The sequence below is a fragment of the Grampus griseus genome, assembly GCF_964374135.1.
Source record: "Grampus griseus genome assembly, chromosome: 17".
Taxonomy (NCBI): domain Eukaryota; kingdom Metazoa; phylum Chordata; class Mammalia; order Artiodactyla; family Delphinidae; genus Grampus; species Grampus griseus.
Window position 1 is genome coordinate 1243316 of NC_139011.1, and position 23096 is coordinate 1266411.

Below are 23096 nucleotides of genomic sequence, written 5' to 3' on the forward strand. Positions count from 1 at the left end.
GTACTGTCTATGTTGAACAGAAATGGTGACAGCGGGCATCCTTGTCTTGTCCAGATTTTAGCGGGAAGGTGTCTGGTTTTTCAAACACTTCATGTGTAACTACTCTCTTGCCTGCATTATCTGGCAATTTCAGTATCTGCAGTTTTTGTGGTTTTATATCTGTTCTTTGTTGACTTTGTAGACCCCCAGTCAATGAGACTCACCTTCCTGTGTACTTGGTGATTTCTGTAAGCTCACTGCTTTGATCTCATGAGCAGGGACACTACAGGGTCTAAGTAGGAAAAATTTTCCTCCAAAGAGCTACCTGCGAGGCACAGACCTGGGCCCTGGCTTAGCATGGGAGCTCCAGGCTTAGCTTTCCACGTTACCTTGGCCCAATAGCTGTGGTGCCTGAATGCACTCTGTGGGCAACTCTGCCCCTACAGGCTGCGCAACCCTGTAGCCTAAGCTCACACCATAAATGAAACAAGGTGCCAACAAGAGCCCTAGAACTGAGCTACTGTTTTGGAAGTCCCAGCCAGCTACAGGACCCAAATAATTCAGTCAGTAGTTAACTAGAGCAGACAGTTCCCACAAAGTGGCACCAAACCACAGCTTGACTAGGACGGATTTGGGTCCTGCAGCTGGAACCCCAGGACTTGTGGCCAGGTGACTGCTCAGATTTGTCTTAGTCATTACAGTAAACTTTCAATAACATGACCTCACTCAATTTGTTACAGCCGTTTTATGACATGTACAGAGTATCATCCCCAACAAAGACACCTGTCGCTTCCTATCTGGCAAATAGCATTTGTAGGTATCTGTAACACTACCGTACTGTGATATGAAATATCAGATCATGAGCAGTGAGCTCACCTAGACTACTGTTTCACATACACTTTTTGTCTGATCTCCCAGCTACGAACTGGAAGGACCTATGGGTAAGCACACTTCTCATGCTCTTCACAGTCCGCTAGTGTGCCCTTACCTTTGCTTTGTACACATTTAATCCATCTGCTCAGGAATCCCCTCCCCTGGGTGTTCACCCCCGTTTTCCCCTTGCCCCAGTCTTGTTTCCTGCCCTCCTGTGTCACTAGTTCCCTCTGTATACTTCTGTTATTGGACTTTTACCTACAGTCCTTGAATGCAGCTAGCACAGTGGCTTTGTGTTTCCTACAACAGTGGCGTAGAGCCTGGACAGCTAAGTGCTTAGGAAATGTCTGTTGGAAGCACAAACATCTTAAACTTGTTTTATCTTATGCTACCTTCCTAAGCCTGAGAAGAGTTCTGTATACTCCGAAATGGCATGAAAACAAGTGAATCAGTACCTCCTCCTTCCGGCCAAGCCTATGGTCTCTCCTATATGCCTGTCTTTCATAAACTCCCCTGCATATTTCATGTACTTATTTTTTTGTGGAGTGCACATCCTGTATCCGGGGCTGTGCTAAAATAATTTTAGCTACAGGGGCTCATACTTTGATAAAAGACACAGACATAAGCATATAGCTTTGATACAGGGTAGAAAGTGATTCTTGACTTCTCAAAAGAGCTATGAAACTGAAAAAAAAACACGAAAGAACCCCCAAAACCTACTGATACATGGATAAACCTCAAAAAACATTAAGCAAAGGGAAGAAGACATAAAAGAGTATAAATTATATCACTATTTATATAACGTTCTAGAACAAGCAAAACTATAGTGACAGAAACGAGATCACTGGTTGCCTCTCAGGATGAGGGGCTGACTTGAAGGGGCATAAGGAGACTTTCTGGGGTGATGGAAATAGTCTACATCTTCAGAGTGTGGTGGTTGTAAAGGTCAAAGCACATTGTACTGTTGAAACTCATAAAACCAAACACTTAAGATTTATGTGTTCCACTATATGTAAATTATACTTCAGGAAAAAACCCAGTGCTGTGAAAATGAAATAAATTAACTTCCGAGGCACACGTTGCCATCACGTCTCCTTCCCCAAGGCTCCTCTTTCCTTTCCAGTGCTCCTGGCAAGGCGGCAGCAGACAAACTGCAGGCCTCCACGGGCAGGCTTGGAGACCAGCAAGACAGTTTTATCCTCTTCCTGTGGGGCAAAGTACACAAAGCTGGGGGAGTGGGCAAAAAGTGAAGGGTGTTGTACCCACACTCCAATCTTCTTTACTCAATTTTCCACTCCATGTTCACCCCCCAACAGGCTCACTCCGTGCCGTGAACTCGCTGGTGCTGGATAAGATGAAAGCTCAGGCGGAAGGCCCTGCCACACCTGGCACAGTGGAAAGGCTTCTCCCCAGTGTGGATCCTCTGGTGCCGGAAGAAGCCCGACAGGGCCCTGAAGGCGCGGCCACACTCGCCGCACTCGTAGGGCTTCTCCCCGGTGTGGATGCGCCGGTGCTCACTGAGGAAGGAGCTGCGGCTGAAGGCGCGCCCACACTCCTGGCAGGCGTAGGGCTTCTCCCCAGTGTGGACCCGCTGGTGCTGAATGAGGTTGGAGCTCTGGCTGAAGGCTTTCCCACACTCTTTGCATTCGTAAGGATTCTCTCCGTGGTGAATTCTCTGGTGTCGGACGACGTTTGAGCTATGGATGAAGGTTTTCCCGCACTCGCTGCACTCATACAGCCGCTCGCCAGTGTGAATTCTCTGGTGCTTAATGGCATCTGACCTCTGACTGAAGGACCTGCCACACGCAGCACATTCGTAGGGCTTCTCTCCCGTGTGGATTCTCTGGTGTCTGATGAGGTTGGAGCTCTGGCTGAAGGCCTTCCCACACTCCTTACAAACGTAAGGCCTCTCCCCGTTGTGAATGCGCTGGTGCCTGACGACGTGGGAGCTGTGGATGAAGGCCTTCCCACAGTCGCTGCACTCGTAGGGTTTCTCCCCAGAGTGAATGCTCTGGTGTTTCACCACATCTGAATAGCATTTGAAGCTCCTGTCGCAGGTGCTGCATCGGTAAGGCCGTCCTTTCCAGTGGCCTCTCCTATCGGCTGTGGAGGCTGCATTCAGGGTGACCTCTGACCCGGACACACTGTCCTCATGGCCATTCTGCCCTCCAGTTTCCTCATAAACAACTGGTCCCCGAGGGGAACCTTTGGGCCTCTCTCTAGCTTCCTCATGCCCACAAGGGTCTGGAAACCGCAGTGTCCGGGGAGGCCCCCGTAACAGTCCTGGCACAGCCTGTCCACGGCGCCCCCCTTCTTCTAAGGTTGCCTGTCGTAGCATCAGCCCTGGGCTCTGAGCCCCTTGCTCAGCCACCAAAGCAGCGTAGCAGGAAGCCGGGCCGCCACTCGGTGCCTGTGCTAGGAAAGCTGGAAAAGGGGGAGAGATGCACAACTTAGAACTCTGCTGACGACACATGGATGGCACGGGAGAGCCACGTGATGACAGGGAACAGTAAGACGCCACTGGGCAGCAGAAACCCATTATCCCGCCTGTCCTCCTCCTGCCCAGCTCTCCTCCCCGACTTCTAACACCTGTGGTCGCAGGAATGGACAAGGGACTGGGAGAGAGCTAATCAGCAGGCTTCCCTGTGACTCCAGAAAAGGCCCAAGCCTCTAACCTCAGTCTGCCTGGTCTCACGAGTTGGGGGAGACAGACCCCCAGGCTCTGGTGACACCCTGGTACAGCCTCGTGGCCTGGAATGCAGAGAGAAGTGGTTGGCAGCAGAGCAGGCACGTGTGGCCATGTTTGAAAACACTTCCGGTGTCACAGTGGGCAAGGGGCACTCCTGGCACCTAGTGGGGAAAAGCCAGGGAGGCCGCCCCCAACAGAGGCACCTCCAGCCCAAGTGACCAGGAGTGTGCCCAGAAGGCAGAACCTGGGCTGCCAGACGTCCTAACCAAGAAGCTCAGTCCCCTGGCACAGATGCTGGTCACCACTCTGACACTGGGGCCCAGCCCTCAGCCTCACCTCCCTTCAGGCCGTACATCTCATACTATATGCTCAGGCCAGCAACCCAGACAGGGTGCTTTCTCTTTATTCCTTTTCTGAATGGGATGTTTTTGGTAACCTGTTTTTTCCTCCACACACTGTGTATGGTGGCACTTGCTAAAATCTAGCCCCAAATTGTGAGACTGAAAAGTGCTGTCTGGGCCAGATCTGGTCAGGGGTAGGGTCAGACAAGGGAGGGAGACAGTGGCCTGGAAGTACTGGGCCTGAAGGGTGGCTCCATGGCTGCACCTCTGGGTCATCCCCAACTCACACCCTGAGGGATGAGGTGCAGGGACACGGTGGCTGAACCACCCGACACGGGGGTTCTGTGACTTCCTGGGAGAGCAGTTCCAGGTGTGTTTGGGGAGCCACGGTCATGTTCTCCCCAGGCTCCCACTGCTGAACCAGAACCTTAGGGTAGAGTATGATGGGGAAAAGCTTGAAATGGCATGTGTCTTTGCCAAGGGAAGATGGCCTGGTTGTTAGGACAGGTCATGTGACAATTCAACAACAGCAACAACAGGCAACTGAATATGAGCCCTCCCCCAAATGTGGCCTGAAATCTTCAGAACAGAGGGGCCTGGAGCCCGAGAGGGAGGTGGCCAGTGGGCGGGAGGCCAGCCAGATTGTCATCCACCACACACTTCCTGGTCACCAACCCTGAGCCTAGGCCAGTTGACACTGCTGGGCCCTGGTGAGACAAAGCCAAGAATTAATACTCTTGTTCCTCCAAGCTGGAGGCATAACCCTCCCTGACTTCAGACAATACTACAAAGCTACAGTAATCAGAATAGCACGGTACCTACCTAGGGAGACAAAAGACCTGTATGCAGAAAACTATAAGACACTGATGAAAGAAATTAAAGATGATACAAACAGATGGAGAGATATACCATGTTCTTGGATTGGAAGAATCAATACTGTGAAAATGACTATACTACCCAACGCAATCTACAGATGGAATGCAATCCCTATCAAATCACCAATGGCATTTTTTACAGAACCAGAACAAAAAATCCTAAAATTTGTATGGAGACACAAAAGACCCCGAATAGCCAAAGCAGTCTTGAGGGAAAAAATCGAAGCTGGAGGAATCAGACTCTACTACAAATCTACAATAATCAAGGGACAATATGGTACTGGCACAGAAACAGAAATATAGGTCAATGGAACAGGATAGAAAGCCCAGAGATAAACCCACGCACCTATGGTCAACTAATCTATGACAAAGGAGGCAAGGGTATACAATGGAGAAAAAGCCTCTTCAATAAATGGTGCTGGGAAAACTGGACAGTTACATGTAAAATAATGAAATCAGAACACTCCCTAACACCATACACGAAAATAAACTAAAAATGGATTAGAGACCTAAACGTAAGACCAGACGCTATAAAACTCTCAGAGGAAGACACAGGAAGAACACTCTTTGACATAAATCACAGCAAGATCTTTTTCGATCCACCTCCTAGAGTAATGGAAATAAAAACAAAGATAAACAGATGGGACCTAATGAAACTTAAAAGATTTTGCAAAGCAAAGGAAACTACAAACAAGACGAAAAGACAACTCTCAAAATATTTGCAAATGAATCAACGGACAAAGGATTAATCTCCAAAATACATAAACAGCTCATGCAGCTCAATATGAAAAAAACAAACAACCCAATCGAAAAATGGGCAGAAGACCTAAATAGACATTTCTCTAAAGAAGACATACAGATGGCCAAGAAGCACATGAAAAGCTGCTCAACATCACTAATTATTAGAGAAATGCAAATCAAAACTACAATGAGGTATCCCCTCACACCAGTCAGAATGGCCATCATCAAAAAATCTAGAAACAATAAATGCTGGAGAGGGTGTGGAGAAAAGGCAACGCTCTTGCACTGTTGGTGGGAATATAAATTGATACAGCCACTATGGAGAACAGTATGGAGGTTCCTTAAAAACTAAAAATAGAACTACCATATGACCCAGCAGTCCCACTACTGGGCATATACCCTGAGAAAACCATAATTCAAAAAGACACATGCACCCCAATGTTCACTGCAGCACTATTTACAATAGCCAGGTCATGGAAGCAACCTAAGTGCCCATCGACAGACAAATGGATAAAGAAGATGTGGCCCATATATACAATGGAATATTACTCAGCCATAAAAAGGAGCGAAATTGGGTCATTTGTAGAGATGTGGATGGATCTAGAGACTGTCATACAGAGTGAAGTAAGTCAGAAAAAGAAAAACAAATATCGTATATTAACGCATGTATGTGGAACCTAGAAAAATGGTACAGATGAACCGGTTTGCAGGGCAGAAATAGAGACACAGATGTAGAGAACAAACGTATGGACCCAAGGGGGGAAAGCGGTGGTGGGGGTGCGGGGAGGGTTGTGGGATGAATTGGGAGATTGGAATTGACGTGTATACACTGATGTGTATAAAATGGATGACTAATAACCTGCTGTATCAAAAAATACATAAAATTCAAAAAAACCCCACAAAAACCCAGCATGGTATTTGCACAAAAACAGACATATGGATCAATGGAACAGAACAGAGAGCCCAGAAATAAACACACACACCTATGGTCAATTAATCTTAGACAAAGGAGGCAAGAATACAATGGTGAAAAGACAGTCCCTTCAGCCAAGTGGTGCTGAGAAAGCTGGAGAGCCACATGGAAGTCAATGAAGTTAGAACACTCCCTCACACTACACACAAAAATAAACTCAAAATGGCTTAAAGACTTAAACATAAGACAGGACACCATAAAACTCCTAGAACAGAACATAGGCAAAACCTTCTCTGACATAAATTGTAGCAATGTTTTCTTAGGTCAGTCTCCAAAAGCAAAAGAAATAAAAGCAAAAATAAATGGGACCTAATCAAACTTAAAAGCTTTTGCACAGCAAAGGAAACCATAAACAAAACAAAAAGACAACCTATGGAATGGGAGAAAATATTCGCAAACATTGCGACTGACAAGGGCTTAATTTTCAAAATATACAAACAGCTTATCCAACTCAATAACAAAAAAACAACTCAATCAAAAAAATGGGCAGAAGACCTAACAGACATTTTTCCAAAGACATACAGATGGCCAACAGGCACATGAAAAGATGCTCAACATTGCTAATTATTAGAGAAATGCAAATCAAAACTACAATGAGGTACCACCTCACACTGGTCAAAATGACCATCATCAAAAAGTCTGCAAATAATAAATGCTGGAGAGGGTGTGGAGAAAAGGGAACCCTCCTACACTGTTTGTGGGGATGTAAATTGGTGCAGCCACTATGGAGAACAGTATGGAGGTTCCTTAAAAAACTAAAAATAGAATTACCATATGACCCAGCAATCCCACTCCTGGGCATACATCCAGAAAAAACTCTAATTCGAAAGGATACATGCACCCCAGTGTTCATAGCAGCACTATTCACAATAGCCAAGACACGGAAGCACCCTGAATGTCCATCAATAGATGAATAGATATGGTACATATATATATAATGGAATACTACTCAGCCATAAAAAGAATGAAATAATGCCATTTGCAGCAACATGCAGCAACAGATTATCATATTAAGTGAAGTCAGTCAGACAAAGACAAATATCACATAATATCACTTATATGTGGAATCTAAAAAAATGATACAGGGGCTTCCCGGCTGGCACAGTGGTTAAGAATCCGCCTGCCAATGCAGGGGACACGGGTTCGAGCCCCTGGTCTGGGAAGATCACACATGCCGCGGAGCAACTAAGCCCGTGTGCCACAACTACTGAGCCTGCACTCTAGAGCCCACGAGCCACAACTACTGAGCCCAAGTGCCACAACTATTGAAGCCTGCGTGCCTGGAGCCCGTGCTCCAAAACAAAGAGAAGCCACTGCAATGAGAAGCCCGTGCGCTGCAACGAAGAGTAGCCCCTCTTCCCTGGTGACGCAGTGGTTGAGAGTCCGCCTGCCGATGCAGGGGACACGGGTTCGTGTCCCGGTCCGGGAAGATCCCACATGCCGCGGAGCGGCTGGGCCCGTGAGCCATGGCCACTGAGCCTGCGCGTCCGGAGCCTGTGCTCCGCAATGGGAGAGGCCACAACAGCGAGAGGCCCGCGTACCGCAAAAAAAAAAAAAGAGTAGCCCCTGCTTGCCGCAACCAGAGCAAAGCCTACGCGCAGCAACGAAGACCCAATGCAGCCAAAATAATTGTTAAAATAAAATAAATAAAAATATGGGGCTTCCTTGGTGGTGCAGTGGTCGAGAGTCCGCCTGCCGATGCAGGGGACATGGGTTCGTACCCCGGTCCGGGAAGATCCCACATGCCGCGGAGCGGCTGGGCCCGTGAGCCATGGCCGCTGAGCCTGCGCGTCCGGAGCCTGTGCTCCGCAACGGGAGAAGCCACAACAGTGACAGGTCCGCGTACCGCAAAAATAAATAAATAAATAAATTAAATTAAATTAAAAAAAATGATACAAATGAACTTATTTACAAAACAGAAAGACACACAGAAAACAAACTTATGTTTACCAAAGGGGAAAGGGAGCGGAGGGAGGCATAAATTAGGGGTTTGGGATCAGCAGCTACACACTGCTATATATAAAACAGGTAAACAACAAGATCCTACTGTACAGCACATGGAACTATATTCATTATCTTGTAATAACCTATAATGGAAAAGAACACGAAAAAGAACACGTACATATAACTGAATCACTTTGCTGTACACTTGAAAGTAACACAACACGGTAAGTCAACTATAATTTAAAAAATAAAATTCTTGTTCTCAGAGGTCTCCAGGTGGGGGGACCAGAGAAAGAGAGAGCAGGGTATAGAGTGTGTCCAGGAGAACAAAGGAGGGAGGGGCTGAGGGAGCACAGCAGGCATGGAGGTGGGGAGCTGTGATGGTTAGAAGCTGTGATGGTTAGTAGCAGCCAGGCAGATGGACTTGGGAGCCCCGATTCCTAAGCTGTCCCCACGTCCCTGACCCCAGGATGGCCCTCTGGGCCTGCCTGCCTCCCTCACCTGTGCACGTGTCCATCAGGGTCACCTCTCTGGGGCGTTCTGTGGACTCAGGCTGGGGCTCTGCTTGCTGCTTGCCGCAGAAACACCAGTAGTAGGACACCTGCCTGGGAGAAAGAGAAAGGAAGGGTGGGGGTGAGGTCAGAGTGCCTTCAGAGAAGGGAGGCTCAGAGCCTGCCCAGAGGGCCCTGAAGGAGCCACCTCACTATAAACCAAGGTCTGAATAAGCAAACATCCCAGAAACTAGTGTTCCACGGGACACCCTCTGGGAACTGTCTAGGCCATGCTGGCTCCCCCACCCCCGCCCCCCAGCAGATCAGGAGCAGAGATAGATGTGGCAGCACCTGTTACCTGCCCACTGTGGTCTCAGCTCCACCAGGAACCAACGAGCACCTTTAGTCAGTCCTCGGATGTGTGGAAAAATTTCTATGCATTTATATTTTTTCTTGATAATAACAAAAGATCTGAATATAAATATATGAAACCAAAAAAGTAACGATCTGAATGGCGCAATTCTGGATTGAGGAACGCTTTTGCTAAGCTTGCCACCAAAGGTAAAGTGTGACAGATCTAACTACACAAGGATATTTACTGTCAAAAACAAAAGGAAAAAAAAAAAAAACGGAGGGATATTTGCAACACAAAGATTCATATCCTCAATATCTAAAAACCCACTATATATACATGAAAAAGCACGAAAAAACTAGTTAAAGTTATGGACAGGTAACCAGCAGAAGAAAATAAACAAGTAGCTGGGACCTCCCTTGTGGTCCAGTTGTTAAGGAACCGCCTTCCAGTGCAGGGGACACGGGTTCCATCCCTGATCGGGGAACTAAGATCCCACATGCCACGGAGCAGCTAAGCCCGAGCGCCACAAGTACGGAGCCATGCACTCCGGAGCCCATGCGCCCGCAACTAGAAAAGCCCAGGTGCCACAACGGGGGAACCGCGTGCCTCAGCGGAAGTTCCCCCAAGCCACAACTGAGACCCGACGCAGCCTAAAATAAGTAAATATTAAAAAAAAACAATAAGGCTTAAAAACAGTGGCACCTTATGAGCATACAGACAATTAGGGGAAACAGGCACCTTCATACACCGCTGGAAGAAGAAAACGTGCACTGGACGGCGGATAATTCGATGATTTACAAAGGCCTTAAAATTAAACTGTGATTTCACTTCAGGGAACTGTCTGAGGCTGTCCCGGGGCCTTCACACTGGTCGTCACAATGGGCGGGGAAGGCTGTCCCCGGGGCCGCCCCTCGCTTCCGCTCTCCTCCCGGATGTGAGCCCTTTCGCAGGGAGAGCCCAGGACAGATAAGGGCCCCATGCCCCGTAGGGACGGCCCGTCCTTGCGCCCATATTTCTACTTCCCTCGCGGGCGCGGCCCATCGTCTGCCAACCCCTGCCCAAGCCCCGGTCCGCCACCACTTACCCGGAGCCCCCGCCGCCCGCCGGAAGCGCCGCCTCCCTCTCCCGGGCGGCTCGGGCACTTCCGGTGACGTTCTAGGGCGCCGGAGGACCCGCACTCAGCTGCCCTGGAGGCCGCGGGGCGGGGGTGGGGGTGGGGGTGGGCCTGCCTTCGCGAGCTATGCGCGGATTTCCTAGCTTCGCATGCAAGACCCTCGGTTGCTGTCCGGCCACCTTCACACCGACCGCTCCCGCCCCTGCAGGGCTTCACTTCCCGCACCTCTGGGACGCCTCCCGGACCCCCGCCCCGGGCCGCGTGGCCTCCACCAGGTCCAGGCCTGTGGTCCGGGGAGTAAGCCGGGTTAGGTGACCTTGCTGACTGCGGAATAAGCGAATGCACGGACGCATGAAGTCAGCGCCCGTGGAGAAAGGGGGGAGGGGAGGGCGCCCCGAGCCTGCCCGGCCTGGGCGCCAGAGCCTCACAGCGGCTGGTCCTCCGCAGGTGGATCCCCCTCCTAAGCCGGGGGCAGCGCAGAAATCCCCTTCCTCCCGCGCGTCGGGCCGCTGCGCCACATTCTCCGGGTTTCCCTCACCGCTGGTTTTCAGTGACCACACACTTAAGGGCTTGAAGCATCATGCGTTTATGATCTCACGGCTTCCTTGTGTTGCACGAGTCCGGGCACAGCCTGGCCGGTCCTGGGCTGGGGTCTCTCCTAGGCTGCAGGCAAGGTGTTGGCCACGACTGGGGTCTCCCCTGGGGTCTCACGTGGCGGTGGGCAGGATTCAGTTCCCAAGGTCGGGAGTTCTCTGGGCTCCACACGTGACGTGGGGCTGCAGGCTTCCCACAGGAACGGTGGCCTTGGGGTCCTCTGCAGAGTGGGTACTCTTGTGTTTAATCCCGGCTGAGGAACCTTCACAGCGTCTGCCTTAAACACGTGTCGTGGGGCTTAGGCGACGAATGTCCTGTCCCCAGCCCATCGCTGAGCTGTCTCTCCGTGCTCTGGGCACTTTCCTGTAGATGACTCCTGTGGTCTCTCCTCAGCCACCTCATTCTAACCTGCTTCCAGAAACCCCACAGCCCAGAGAGCCCTTGAAATGACTCCCTGCTCCCTGACAATGGCCCTCCGCAAGACTCTCCTACGGAAGTCTGCTGCTCTGGCACCCACCCCGGGTTCTTAGCCCAGACAGAAGCACGGGTGCACACTGGCACCCTCACAGCTGGGCTGGGCCTTTGATGGTGGCCCAGTGCCCGGATGGCAGCAGACCTTACCTCCATCAGCTTCCACCCACCTGTCCAGTGTCACCTCTTCCTCCAGCTCCCCCAACTGTGAAACCAGTCACCGCTCCCTGAACACGCCAGGCTCGTTCTCGCCTCCCTCTGAGCTTTGCCCATTCCCTTCCCTTTCCGCATCACTGGACACAGGTCGCACCTCTCCAGCTGGAATCCTGCAACCACGTGTCCTCTGGGCGTCACGTGGAGGGACATGGTGTCCATGGGCTCTTCACTGGCTAGTGACCATTTTGATCACACGGTCAGTGTCCTCTGGTTTTTTGACCATGTGGGCACCATTTTCCCCTTGCAAGTAATAAATCATCTCGGGAGAAAAGAAAGGCTGAGGAACTGCTCCACACTATAGATTCCTCAGGAGACACAGTGACCACAGGCAGGCTAGGATCCCAGAATGGATGCTGGGTTGGAGGGAAAATGCCACGAGCACAACGAGAAGGCTTGCTTTGTTGAGCATTGTATCAATGTCCAATTACCTGGATTTGGTACCTGCACTGTGGTTTTGTAAGAGAATGTCGTTGAATATAGGAAATACACACTAAAGGGTTACAGTACCAAGAGACATAATGGATGCAATCCATTCTAAAAAGATTCGGGGAAGAAATCTGTATAGATATAAAAAAACTAAAAGGTACATTTCTGCCATGTGGTGTGAACTAGTGTGATTTCTTTCTACTTTTCCCCATTTCCCAAATTTTCTATGACATATTCTGTTTATATAATAGGGAAAACGGGCTTTGTCAAAAGTTTTCTCAAAAAGTGAAATCTTGACAAACAGCAGTCATTGATGATCTTGTAAAACACGGAGAAAGCCTGTTTTGTTTTTAAGCCCCAAAGCAGATCATAAATTGCATACTGAGTTTGTTTTCCGATGGTGCAGATGAGGCCGACAACCACACCCCAGGACGCAGGTGGCGAAAGGTTTTTTTCTCCAGATGTTCCCACGTGTCCCAGTTTCCTATCACGCACGTGTCGCTTCTACAACCAGGTGCCCGGAGGGAGCTTTCTTGTTCAGAGGCTACGACGACGGCTTCCTCACGGGACATGCACTGGCTTTTCTTTTCCGACAGGTTCAGGGGTGCATCTGGGGGCCTGTGGCTTGCTTCTGCTCAGGACCCCTTCCTTCTGGGAATGCTCCTCTCCCTCTCTTCCCCTAGATCACTCTGGAACCCCCACCACCCGCTTCTCCAGGAGCTGGGGCGAGAGAGGGCGCTGTACTCTGCAGCCCGGGCTGAGATGGTGTCAGACCTGGGGAAGGCCGGTCAGCGGTTGGAGCCCGAGGCCACATGGGGCCTGCAGAGATGAGAGGCAGGGAGGGGCCAGAGACCTCTCTGACAGCCTAGAAAATCCAGATTCCTGGGGGTCCTGAAGCAGCTCCTTAATCCTGCGCGCTGCCCGAGCCAGTGCCGAGGGGCTTCTGTCGCTTGCTTTGTTCATGGGTAGTGGGACCACTCAGCTTCCAGGACCAGGCCCTGGCCGGTGCCCAGAGGGCCGGACAGGCTTCAGTGGTGCCAGGGCTGGGCCGGCACGAGGTGCGGAGGGCTGAACTCAGGCTGGCCTGAGGCCCCAAGCGCGCATGTGGTCTGTCCCTCCACTAACAGCCCCAGGGGGACGGTGCAGATACCACTCAGTCTGCCTGCTCCCAGCCACACTCTCCTTGAACAGCCCTGCACTGTGTTCATCTCCTCTTCGGATATTAACCCCCAGAGAGGCTGTGTTTCCAGAGGAAGGAGCTGGGACATGGAGAAGGCAATCACCACACCTCATTCAGTCAAGCCTGACTGCGCTGTGCTGACAGATGGGCACTGAATCTCCCCGCTGGAAGCCAGGGGTCCCTGTTCACCACTGGTCAGCGGCTCTGCTCTGCCCGTCTTCCTCCATCCAGGGCCAACAAAACAGGTGCCACTGGAATGCTGCTGCTGGTCGCTGCGGGTGCAGGACAGAAAGGTGGACGAAGCCCGCTGGGTCTTCCCAGTTCCCTTTTACTGCCCTGAGCAGCTGGGGAGAGATGAAGGGCCGAGCACAGTGGACAGGCCTTCCAGCGGGCGGCTGGGTGGCAGCAGCAGGGCCAGGAGGGGAGGAACCAGGTAGTCTGGACCCCCACCAACAGCCTAAACAGTTTTCTCTTTGGGACCAAAACCAGCTTCAGAATGCAAGAGCTGATGCCGGAGTAGCCCTGAGCTTCCTCAGTACCTGCAACCTGCAAGCCGCAACCTTCCCAACTCTGGACTCCCCGCCATCCCCGGGGCCCCTCTGGAGCCTCTCCCGCAATCCCGCCCAAACGGGGCTCCCCGCACCAGTCTCCTGCCAGCCCACCCTATGTGTTGAGGCTTTTCACTGCAGAGGCATCAGTAAACGCTGAGTACATGCCCACCACGCACTGCATTTATTTGTAACAAATTATAAAAATCATAAAGCACACATAAAAATTAAAACATCTTAAAAAGATGATCTAGGGACTTCCCAGGTAGTCCAGTCGTTAAGACTGCGCACTTCCAGTGCAGGGGGCCTAGGTTCGATCTTTGGTCAGGGAACTAGATCCTGCATGCCGCAACTAAGAGCCGGAAAGCCGCAACTAAAGATCTCCCGTGCAGAAACAAAAAGATCCCCCACGAGGCAACTAAGATCCCGTGTGCTGCAACTAAGACATGGCGCAGCCAAATAAGTAAATAAATAAATAAATATTTAAAAAAAAATGATCCAAAAACTAGAAATAAGCTTGCCGACGCATCACAAGGGAAAACCTCCAGTATCGTGAGGGCTACTCTTAGCAAAAGCAACACTCCAAAAACGCCAGCCCGACTTCCGCTCCTGAACATTCGCTCCCACAAGCCACGAGGCAGTCGAGGGGACTCACCTGAGCGCAGGCAACCGGAGAGCCACTGTGGCCACTTCCCACGAACGTTGTCCATGTCCGGGCCTGTGCTCTAGCCTCTTCTCACGGCACCACAACCAGAGAAAACACCCACTAGTCTCAACTAAGCTCGAAGCTCCAAACTCTTGAACGGTCTTCTGCTCCTGCTCTCCCAGGATCAGGCGCCCCCTTGCGGCGCCCCGCCCCTTGCGGCGCCCCGCCCCTTGCGGCGCCCCGCCCCTTGCGGCGCCCCGCCCCTTGCGGCGCCCCGCCCCTTGCGGCGCCCCGCCCCTTGCGGCGCCCCGCCCCTTGCGGCGCCCCGCCCCTTGCGGCGCCCCGCCCCTTGCGGCGCCCCGCCCCTTGCGGCGCCCCGCCCCTTGCGGCGCCCCGCCCCTTGCGGCGCCCCGCCCCTTGCGGCGCCCCGCCCCTTGCGGCGCCCCGCCCCTTGCGGCGCCCCGCCCCTTGCGGCGCCCCGCCCCTTGCGGCGCCCCGCCCCTTGCGGCGCCCCGCCCCTTGCGGCGCCCCGCCCCTTGCGGCGCCCCGCCCCTTGCGGCGCCCCGCCCCTTGCGGCGCCCCGCCCCTTGCGGCGCCCCGCCCCTTGCGGCGCCCCGCCCCTTGCGGCGCCCCGCCCCTTGCGGCGCCCCGCCCCTTGCGGCGCCCCGCCCCTTGCGGCGCCCCGCCCCTTGCGGCGCCCCGCCCCTTGCGGCGCCCCGCCCCTTGCGGCGCCCCGCCCCTTGCGGCGCCCCGCCCCTTGCGGCGCCCCGCCCCTTGCGGCGCCCCGCCCCTTGCGGCGCCCCGCCCCTTGCGGCGCCCCGCCCCTTGCGGCGCCCCGCCCCTTGCGGCGCCCCGCCCCTTGCGGCGCCCCGCCCCTTGCGGCGCCCCGCCCCTTGCGGCGCCCCGCCCCTTGCGGCGCCCCGCCCCTTGCGGCGCCCCGCCCCTTGCGGCGCCCCGCCCCTTGCGGCGCCCCGCCCCTTGCGGCGCCCCGCCCCTTGCGGCGCCCCGCCCCTTGCGGCGCCCCGCCCCTTGCGGCGCCCCGCCCCTTGCGGCGCCCCGCCCCTTGCGGCGCCCCGCCCCTTGCGGCGCCCCGCCCCTTGCGGCGCCCCGCCCCTTGCGGCGCCCCGCCCCTTGCGGCGCCCCGCCCCTTGCGGCGCCCCGCCCCTTGCGGCGCCCCGCCCCTTGCGGCGCCCCGCCCCTTGCGGCGCCCCGCCCCTTGCGGCGCCCCGCCCCTTGCGGCGCCCCGCCCCTTGCGGCGCCCCGCCCCTTGCGGCGCCCCGCCCCTTGCGGCGCCCCGCGCGTGCCCTGGCCTCAGAGCGCAAAGTGCTCGCTGCCAAGTGTCGGTTAACCCCGTGCATTTCTATGAAAGGGACAAGACTGTTTCGGGTCGGGGATAAGTACCCGTAGTACAAGCCCGCAAATATTTCGTTCAGGACATGTGTTCGTTCGTACATGTCTTTTGGGCATATTAATCCTATTTTTAAAATAACCCTTAACATGCAAGTCCGTTGGTCGCCTGACAGCTGTACACCATCTTCCCTAGTGCCTGAGCTCTCCTGTAGGCCTCGGCCAGGGCTACCATTAGGGGGACCACGGGGCGCTCAGGCCCTACATTTCCCTTCGTGTCTGTCAGCAGCAAAGCCGCTAGGTCTCCCAGGGAGAGAAAGGGCGTGGCCGCCTTGCGTCGACCTTCTGTCCCGCCCGCGACCGGGACTCTGTTCGCACTTGTTTCCCTGGGCGGCCCTGGGGCGGCGAGGGCTGGGGGAGCGTGCGGGCGAGGGGGCGAGCGCCGGCATCTTAACTGGGGTGCAGGGGCCACCTTCAGCGATGGTCCGCGTGCTGCTCTCCCCGCGCCCCCAGCAGCGCGCGGCAGGCATCCATGGCGTCCACAGCGCCCTCTAGTGGAAGGTCGGCTTGGCGCGGCACAGGCCCCGGTGGACCCCTGCGGTCCCAGTCAGCGGAAAGGGTTCTCCCGGGTGAGGACGCGCTGGTGCCAGAAGCAGCCCGACAGGGCCCTGCAGGCGCGGCCGCGCTCGCCGCACTGGTAGGCCTTCTCCCCGGTGTGGACCCGCTGGTGCTGAACGCGGCTGGAGCTCTGGCTGAAGGCCTGACCGCACTGCTGACACGCAAGGGGCTTCTCGCTGTTGTGGAACCGCAGGTGCTGCGTGAAGTGAGAGCTCTGCACGAAGGCCTTCCCGCAGTGGCCGCACGCGTAGGGCTTCTCGCCAGTGTGGACCCGCTGGTGCTTCACCAGGTCCGACTTGCGGCACTGGGGAGGCTTTTCCCTGCTTGGAGGCTGCCACTGCTCCAGGATGTGGGCCCCTCACGGGGCGGCCTCGGGGCGCACGGCCCGGTGCAGTGCTGCTTCGCCCGCCGGGGCTCCCCACGCCTGCTGGATTCGGAGTGGCTCCTCCAGCTGGGTCGCAGCTACCCGGGCTCCCTCCTGCGCGGTCTTCCTGGCGGGTCACCAGGCTGGCTTCCTCGGGACTTGCCTGGTGCACGCAGGCCTTGTGTGGCAGCCCTGCCCGCCCCTGTGAACCCCGATGGCTTCTGCACGGCCCGGCAGGTCCCTGGACCTGTGGCCCGGACCTTAGAACCTTTGTCCCCGGGACACCCTGCGGTTCTGCCCGGAATCTGCTCCTCACTCTGAACTCCGTCCTCATGGTCTGAAACCAGAAAGGGAGGCAGCAAATGACACCAGACTCTGAACCAGAGCACGGAGAGACTTCGACAAAGGCCGCATCATCTCATTTAAATCAGCGGGGCGGGAACAAGGAAATTAGGCCCTCTGTCTGGGATGGGGTTATGCAGGGATCAAGGTCAGGGAGCGGAAGGGTGTTAGAAGGACACAAATTCCCAAAACACTCTTAAAGAAAAAGAAATCTGGGAGCGCTCCTAACCACTTCCAGTTTGGTGCTCTCTGATTCCAAACGATTTTTGCTCAAAAACTCTTAAAGTTAAGACAAAATTTTAAAAAAAGAAAAGAATTCTGTTAAAACCTGTCCTCCTTGAGGACTAGCCTTCCATTTCCCCTGAGATCCGGGGCCTCGCTGATCCCTGTGGCAGGGCAGCAGCGCTGGGGGGGGGGGGGCGCTGGGAACAGCCCGAGGAGGCTGCACACTGAATGACAGATGTTAAGGTCAGGATCTGTGGCCCAAGGGACAAAGACTGGGGCTCGAGAGGGGTGTACCATGTCCCTGGGTCCCCGCCTCCGGAAGAGGAGAGCCTGGCCCGGTCCCCTCGGCAGGCAGAGTGGGGGTGAGGTCACAGCGGGTGACAGCGCTGCCATCGGTGAGATGAGGATTCGTGCTGATCCGTGGAGAGGTCCTGGGGAAAACACACCCCAGCTGTGCAGATGGGGCCGTGCCCAGAGCCAGATGCTCTCCCCAAGGGCACATTGGCCTGGACTTAGCAAGGTGCACCTGGACACTCCAGGATGAGCTTCTCTGAAAGGGAAACCCGGGCTTTCCCGGGATTTTCAAATCTTCCAGCGGACTCCCTAAAATAAGGAGTGGGAGAAGCATGGTTTGGGAACCTGGCCTGTGGCCGTCCAGGCCCTGGGCCCAGCAGGCCGGGGGCGCCCTCCTCGCGCACGGACGAAGCTCGGGCGCCGGGGGTCGAGGCCGCCGGCCATGGTACCGAGAGCGGCAGGGGGCGCGGCTGGCTGGTTGTGCTGACGGCGGGAGGGAAGGCCTGAGGGAGCCGGGCGCGACGCCGCGTCCCCCGCCGGCCCGGCTGCAGGGCCCAGCGACCAGCACCGCGGGGCCTCTCACCCACCGCTCCCCGGGCCCCGGCGGGAGAGCCGGAAGCGCGCGCCGCGCCCACAGGGAGCCCCGCCCCGCGCCGCGCCGCCGGCACTTCCGGGAGCTCTAGGAAGCTCAGGGGACCCTCTCGGGGGTCCCCGCGGGGGGACTCGCCCAGGGGAGCCGCCGGGGGGAGGGCTCCTGGGGCGGAGTTCCGGGTTGAGGCTCGGGGGACCCGGAGAGCCTCAGGGCCGTGGACCTGCGCCCGGAGGCGTGCGCACGTCCCTGGAGCTGTCCGAGGTGCTGGGCTGCACCGCCGATGGGGCCTCGGAGAAGTCGGCGAGGCAGAGACCTTGGGAGGGAAAGAGCAAGGGGACCGGGCGTGTAGGGCCAGGAAGGCCGTAGGAAGGGCTCTGGGGAGGAATGACGCACGCTGGCTTGGACTGAGGTGAGAACATTACCGTCCATTGCTAAGGCAAGTCCACAAACCCTGCGACCAGCTGAGGGAACTGAGTGCTTAGAAAAGAACCGCAGCGGGGAGATGGACCCTGGCCTGACCACTACCTTCAGATCCTGAGGGTTCTTCCTACCAGTGAGTACAGCCAGGCTACGACAGGCCCAGAGGGCAGAGCTGGGAGCAGCTGGCGGTGAGAGGGCAGATCCTGGCGCAAGGCAGAGCTGTCCAGCAGTTCGGGTTGCCTCTCCAGGTGGTGTCTGAGTGGGGCTTGGACCACTGCCTATGCAGATGCACCTGCTTTGAGGGACTAGATGATACCGGAGGTTCCCAAGCCTGGCACACTGTCAACTTCACTGGGGGTGTCAGAACTAAATCCGGATTCCCTGACTCCACCCCAGGCCTACTGAATCTGTCTTCCCTGGTGTGGAGCCTGGGAATCTGTGTTTTTCAGCAAACTCTGCCCCCAGGAGGAGCCTCTGATACTCTTTCCTCAGGGGTCTGGGTCTGGCATAACCCCTCCTTCAGCTCAGAGACCCCTGTCAGAGACCCCTGAAGAACAGTTTGTCTCACTTTCCCTAGTGGAGTTGGAAAAGTCCGGCCAGATCTGATTTAGCCTGCAGCCTTGGGTTTAAGAGATAAAGTCAGGGGATCTGACCATTGATACACTTGGGTGACCCCAGTGACTGTTTAACCGTGCATCAGTGCACAGGCCGCCACCGTGCTGCGCACCGAGGACAGAGTTGGGTGTGATGTGCTGTGTGGAAAGCAGCCTCCTAGATGGGGACATGCACAGCCCAGAGCAGGTGCTCAGAAAGGGTTTACTGAATGAATGGGATGGAAATAAATAAGCGTAATAAACTATCATGAGGGAGGATGTGTATTTTCCAGGTGGGAAGTGGATGTTAACTTCTGCTTCTGGCCTGTGCTCTGCTGGTTCTTCACATGATGGTCTAATTTAGCGCTCACAGAACCTCGTGATGTATCCCATAGAATCACTATCGCCAATTTACCGATGCAGCTTAGAGAGGATACGGACCTTGCCCAGGTGGCATAGAAATGAGCGGCAGAGCTGGGCTACGAAGTAGAGTGCGTGTCCTTAGAAGCTGGATGTGGGGAGAGCCTGCCTTCCTGCCCACCTGCTTGGGGCACACGGCACAGGGCAGATGAGTCCATAGACCACGTCTTGGCTTCCACCTCTGGGCCATCATTAATCTGGGGGTCTCTCAAAGTCCGAAACCCTTGGGATACTGAGGTAGCCCGATATGGAATGTTGCATAGCAACTGAAAAAGACAAGCGCGTGGACAATACTGGTACTGAAAACGTGTGCAGAGGACCTTATGGTTCTGTTTGCTCATCCCAGCATCCTGCAGCCAGCCATGGGTGTGACCTTGAATCAGGCTGAATGACGATCTCTGGGCCACCTCCCTGATTACAGCCCTTGGCCCAGGGACGGACAGCGAGTGCACAAGAGCCCAGCAGGAACCAGCAGAGCCCTTCCCTGGGACGCTTCCCTTACCGTTCTAGTGGTGAAAATAGATACGAATGGGTCTGGGGCTGCTTTGAGCTCTGCTCTGCGTCACGGGGAGAGAGCACATCCGTATCAGGAGGAATGAGGCCAACCCTGTGGCATTAAGTACAGTCTTATCCTTGCTTGAGACGGTTAATTCTATGCGTCAACTGGATGGGGCCACAGGGCGTCTAGATATTTGGTCAAACGTTATTCGGAGTGAGATCAACATCTGAGGCAGCAGACTGAGTAAAGCAGGTTGTTCTCCCTAACGTGGGTGGGCCTCAGCCAATCAGCTAAACGACTGAATAGGACAAAAAGACAAAGTAATACGGAACTCCTGCCTGACTGTTGAGCTGGGGCGTCAGTCTCACTCTACCTTTGGACTTGGACTGAAACACTGGCTTTCCTTGGGTCCTGGGCCTGCCGGTTTTCAGACTGGAACTATGCCATCGGCGCTCCTGGGTCTCCAGCATCCTGACTGCAGGTCTCAGAACTTCTCAGCCTCCATAATCTCGTGAGCCAATTCCTAAGAATACCTACCTACCTATCTACCTATCTCTCCAATTGAGTCTGTTTCTCTGGAGAGCCCTAATACATCTTTTTCTTTTTCCTAATTAGAAAACAAATTTGGGGACTAATAGCTTGTCCAACCTTACACTTCAGTGTAGAGTTGGACTTTAAGTTTCAAAGTCGATTCTCTTAACCATCATGCCACACTGCTTATATCATGTAAAAATAAAACCCCTTGTATCCAACTGAAAAGTGTCCACATTTAGGCCCAGCTTTGTCGTTATTTCCCGACTCACAGGCACACGCAGCCCGCTCTGCGCCGCACAGAGCCCGAGATGGACTGTCAGCTCCTGGACCCTCTTCCCTGTGCGGGGCCCTGGGAGCTCCTCACAGGGCCACCTTTCTTTAGGGCTCAAGCTCCTATAGGGCTTTTATTTACTTCTAGGGCCGAAAGGAGATACTGCCCCTACACAAGTGACCACTTCCTGGGCTCTGAAATGCACAGGGACCGCTTTCCTGGTGCCTCACTCTGTCTCCCTCAATGTTTACACTCGCCGTGGCCGGCCCTGGCCCCAGGTGGCTTTCTGCTGAGGCTGTCCATTAACAGTGTTCCTGACCTGTCCCTGGTTGTCGACAGAGCCTTTCCAGGAGCCCCTTTTATGGGTTTTTGCTGTGTGCCTGGTGGCGTGCAAAGGATTCTATGGCCATCCTCCCAATCACCCTGTGCGGTGCCAACAGACGGCTGCCCCTATTTCCAGAGGAGGAAACAGGCTCTGTGAGGGACAGTAAGTGCCTGGGCTGGCATCAGGGCAGCCTGGGCAACCCTAACCCTGGTCTCCCGGAGACCAGTGGGTCACTTTCAGGGAACAGCATGAGGCTGGCTGGAGCCGAGGACACGGGCCCGGGTGGGAGGGAGCACAGCCCATGGGGTTGGAGATAACAGGGTCAGCGGGAGGCGAGGGACAGTGGCCGCTGAGCTAGAGACACTCGCAACCAGGGCTGGATAGAGGCTCCAGAGCAGGCCGGGGCACAGAGCTGGAACCGGAGGATGACCATGGCGGGGGAGGAGGGGCGTGACGCCTGTGCCGGACACGAGGCAGGAGGACAGTGCAGAGACTCCGGGCTGTACCCACGTCCCAGGAGCGGTCAGGGGTCGAGAACCATAACGTCCTGTGCAGCCAGATACTGATAAACCTGGGCAGCCACAACGGGCAGAGAAGATGCCCTGAGGAGTCCTTGTCTCGGTCCTGCCGGGCGTTCAGGGTTCCCGGGAAGTGCTGAATGCATCAGACGGAACCCTCGAGAGAGAACCGGTCCCAAGCCGGCAAATGCAAATGCCATTCAGCCCATCTCGGCGGGCCGCATGCGACAAGGGAGGACACACAGCCTTTGCTGAGAGTTCACCTCCTGGCACCGAGGAGCTGCAGCTGGGGGCGGTTGATTCCACGCTCCCCTCCTCTGGGCAGCCTTCCTAGCTTGCACGCCTGCTGCTCAGTGGCCTGGGAGCTCCCGCCCTGTCCCTGTCCCGTCACCGAGGGTCTGCTGGGCCACCTCCAGGACAGTCTAGGACAGTGTGGAGGACCGCCAGGCTCTGCTCTGGGGCTGCCCGCTAAGTCCGGTTGTGGTGCAGGTATCCGAGTCCAGCCTTGGTGCTGAGGCTGCAGGATGACCCTTCTGGAGCACAGGCTGAGCCACCGCTCCCCGGAAAGCCCTGGGGGCTCTGCTCGCCCGCTCCGCGGCCTGGCTGCCCAAGGTGGAAGCTTCACGATACCCAGTAGCCACGTGGTATTAGGGACAGGGGGCTGGGGAGAAGGCGGATGTCCCCCATCTTCCAGGGTGTCACAGTGCACCAGCAAAGACGACTCAAGGAGGTGTTCTGACCCTCGTGGGGGAGTCCAAAGCGCTTGATGGCCTCGGGGCCCTGGGAGTGTAGCCTGGAGAGGCGGGGCAGCCCAACCACAGGGCTCTCCATTGGGGTCACTGGGAAAGAGGATGTGGAGGCGAGGCGGAGTTATACCCTGGAGAGGGGCCGGGCAACTCCTCCGTGTGTGGTGCAGGCGGCAGGGGTGGGGGTCCAAAAGCTGTCCAGGAAGGAGCAGGCAGGAAGGCAGACAGAAGGCGCCCCACCCAGCTGGGCTCTCCCCTTTACCACAGGGGCTGGGGAGCTACAGGGCAGTCATGGCAGATCTGAAGCCGGCTACAGCCAATGCCCAGCTGCAGTCGCCTAGACCTGTCAAGCGGGGAACCCCCTGGGGCCCCGGCTTCCTGGGGCTGGAGGCAGCTATGAAGGCTGGGCAGGGCCACCTTCCACTGAAGCCCGCTGGCCTCAGGCAGCCACCAGTAGGTGCAGAGGCAGGGTGAGAAGGCAAACAGAGCAGATCCGAGGGCTTGCTGCAGAGAGAACATGCCACACACATTC

At 55.5% G+C, this 23096-nt stretch overlaps 1 protein-coding gene across 1 annotated transcript; it reads right to left on the minus strand.

Annotated features, from left to right (window-relative positions):
- Positions 1-1623: 1623 nt before the first annotated feature.
- Positions 1624-14520, minus strand: ZNF696 (zinc finger protein 696; the record flags this gene model as incomplete). The annotated part of the gene is made up of 5 exons (XM_082675305.1): positions 1624-3276; positions 8917-9020; positions 10346-10402; positions 10601-10658; positions 14466-14520. The coding sequence occupies 5 exons, from the start codon at positions 14518-14520 to the stop codon at positions 2171-2173; spliced, it is 1380 nt and encodes a 459-aa protein (XP_082531431.1). The 3' UTR covers positions 1624-2170.
- Between the last annotated feature and the right edge of the window lie 8576 nt (positions 14521-23096).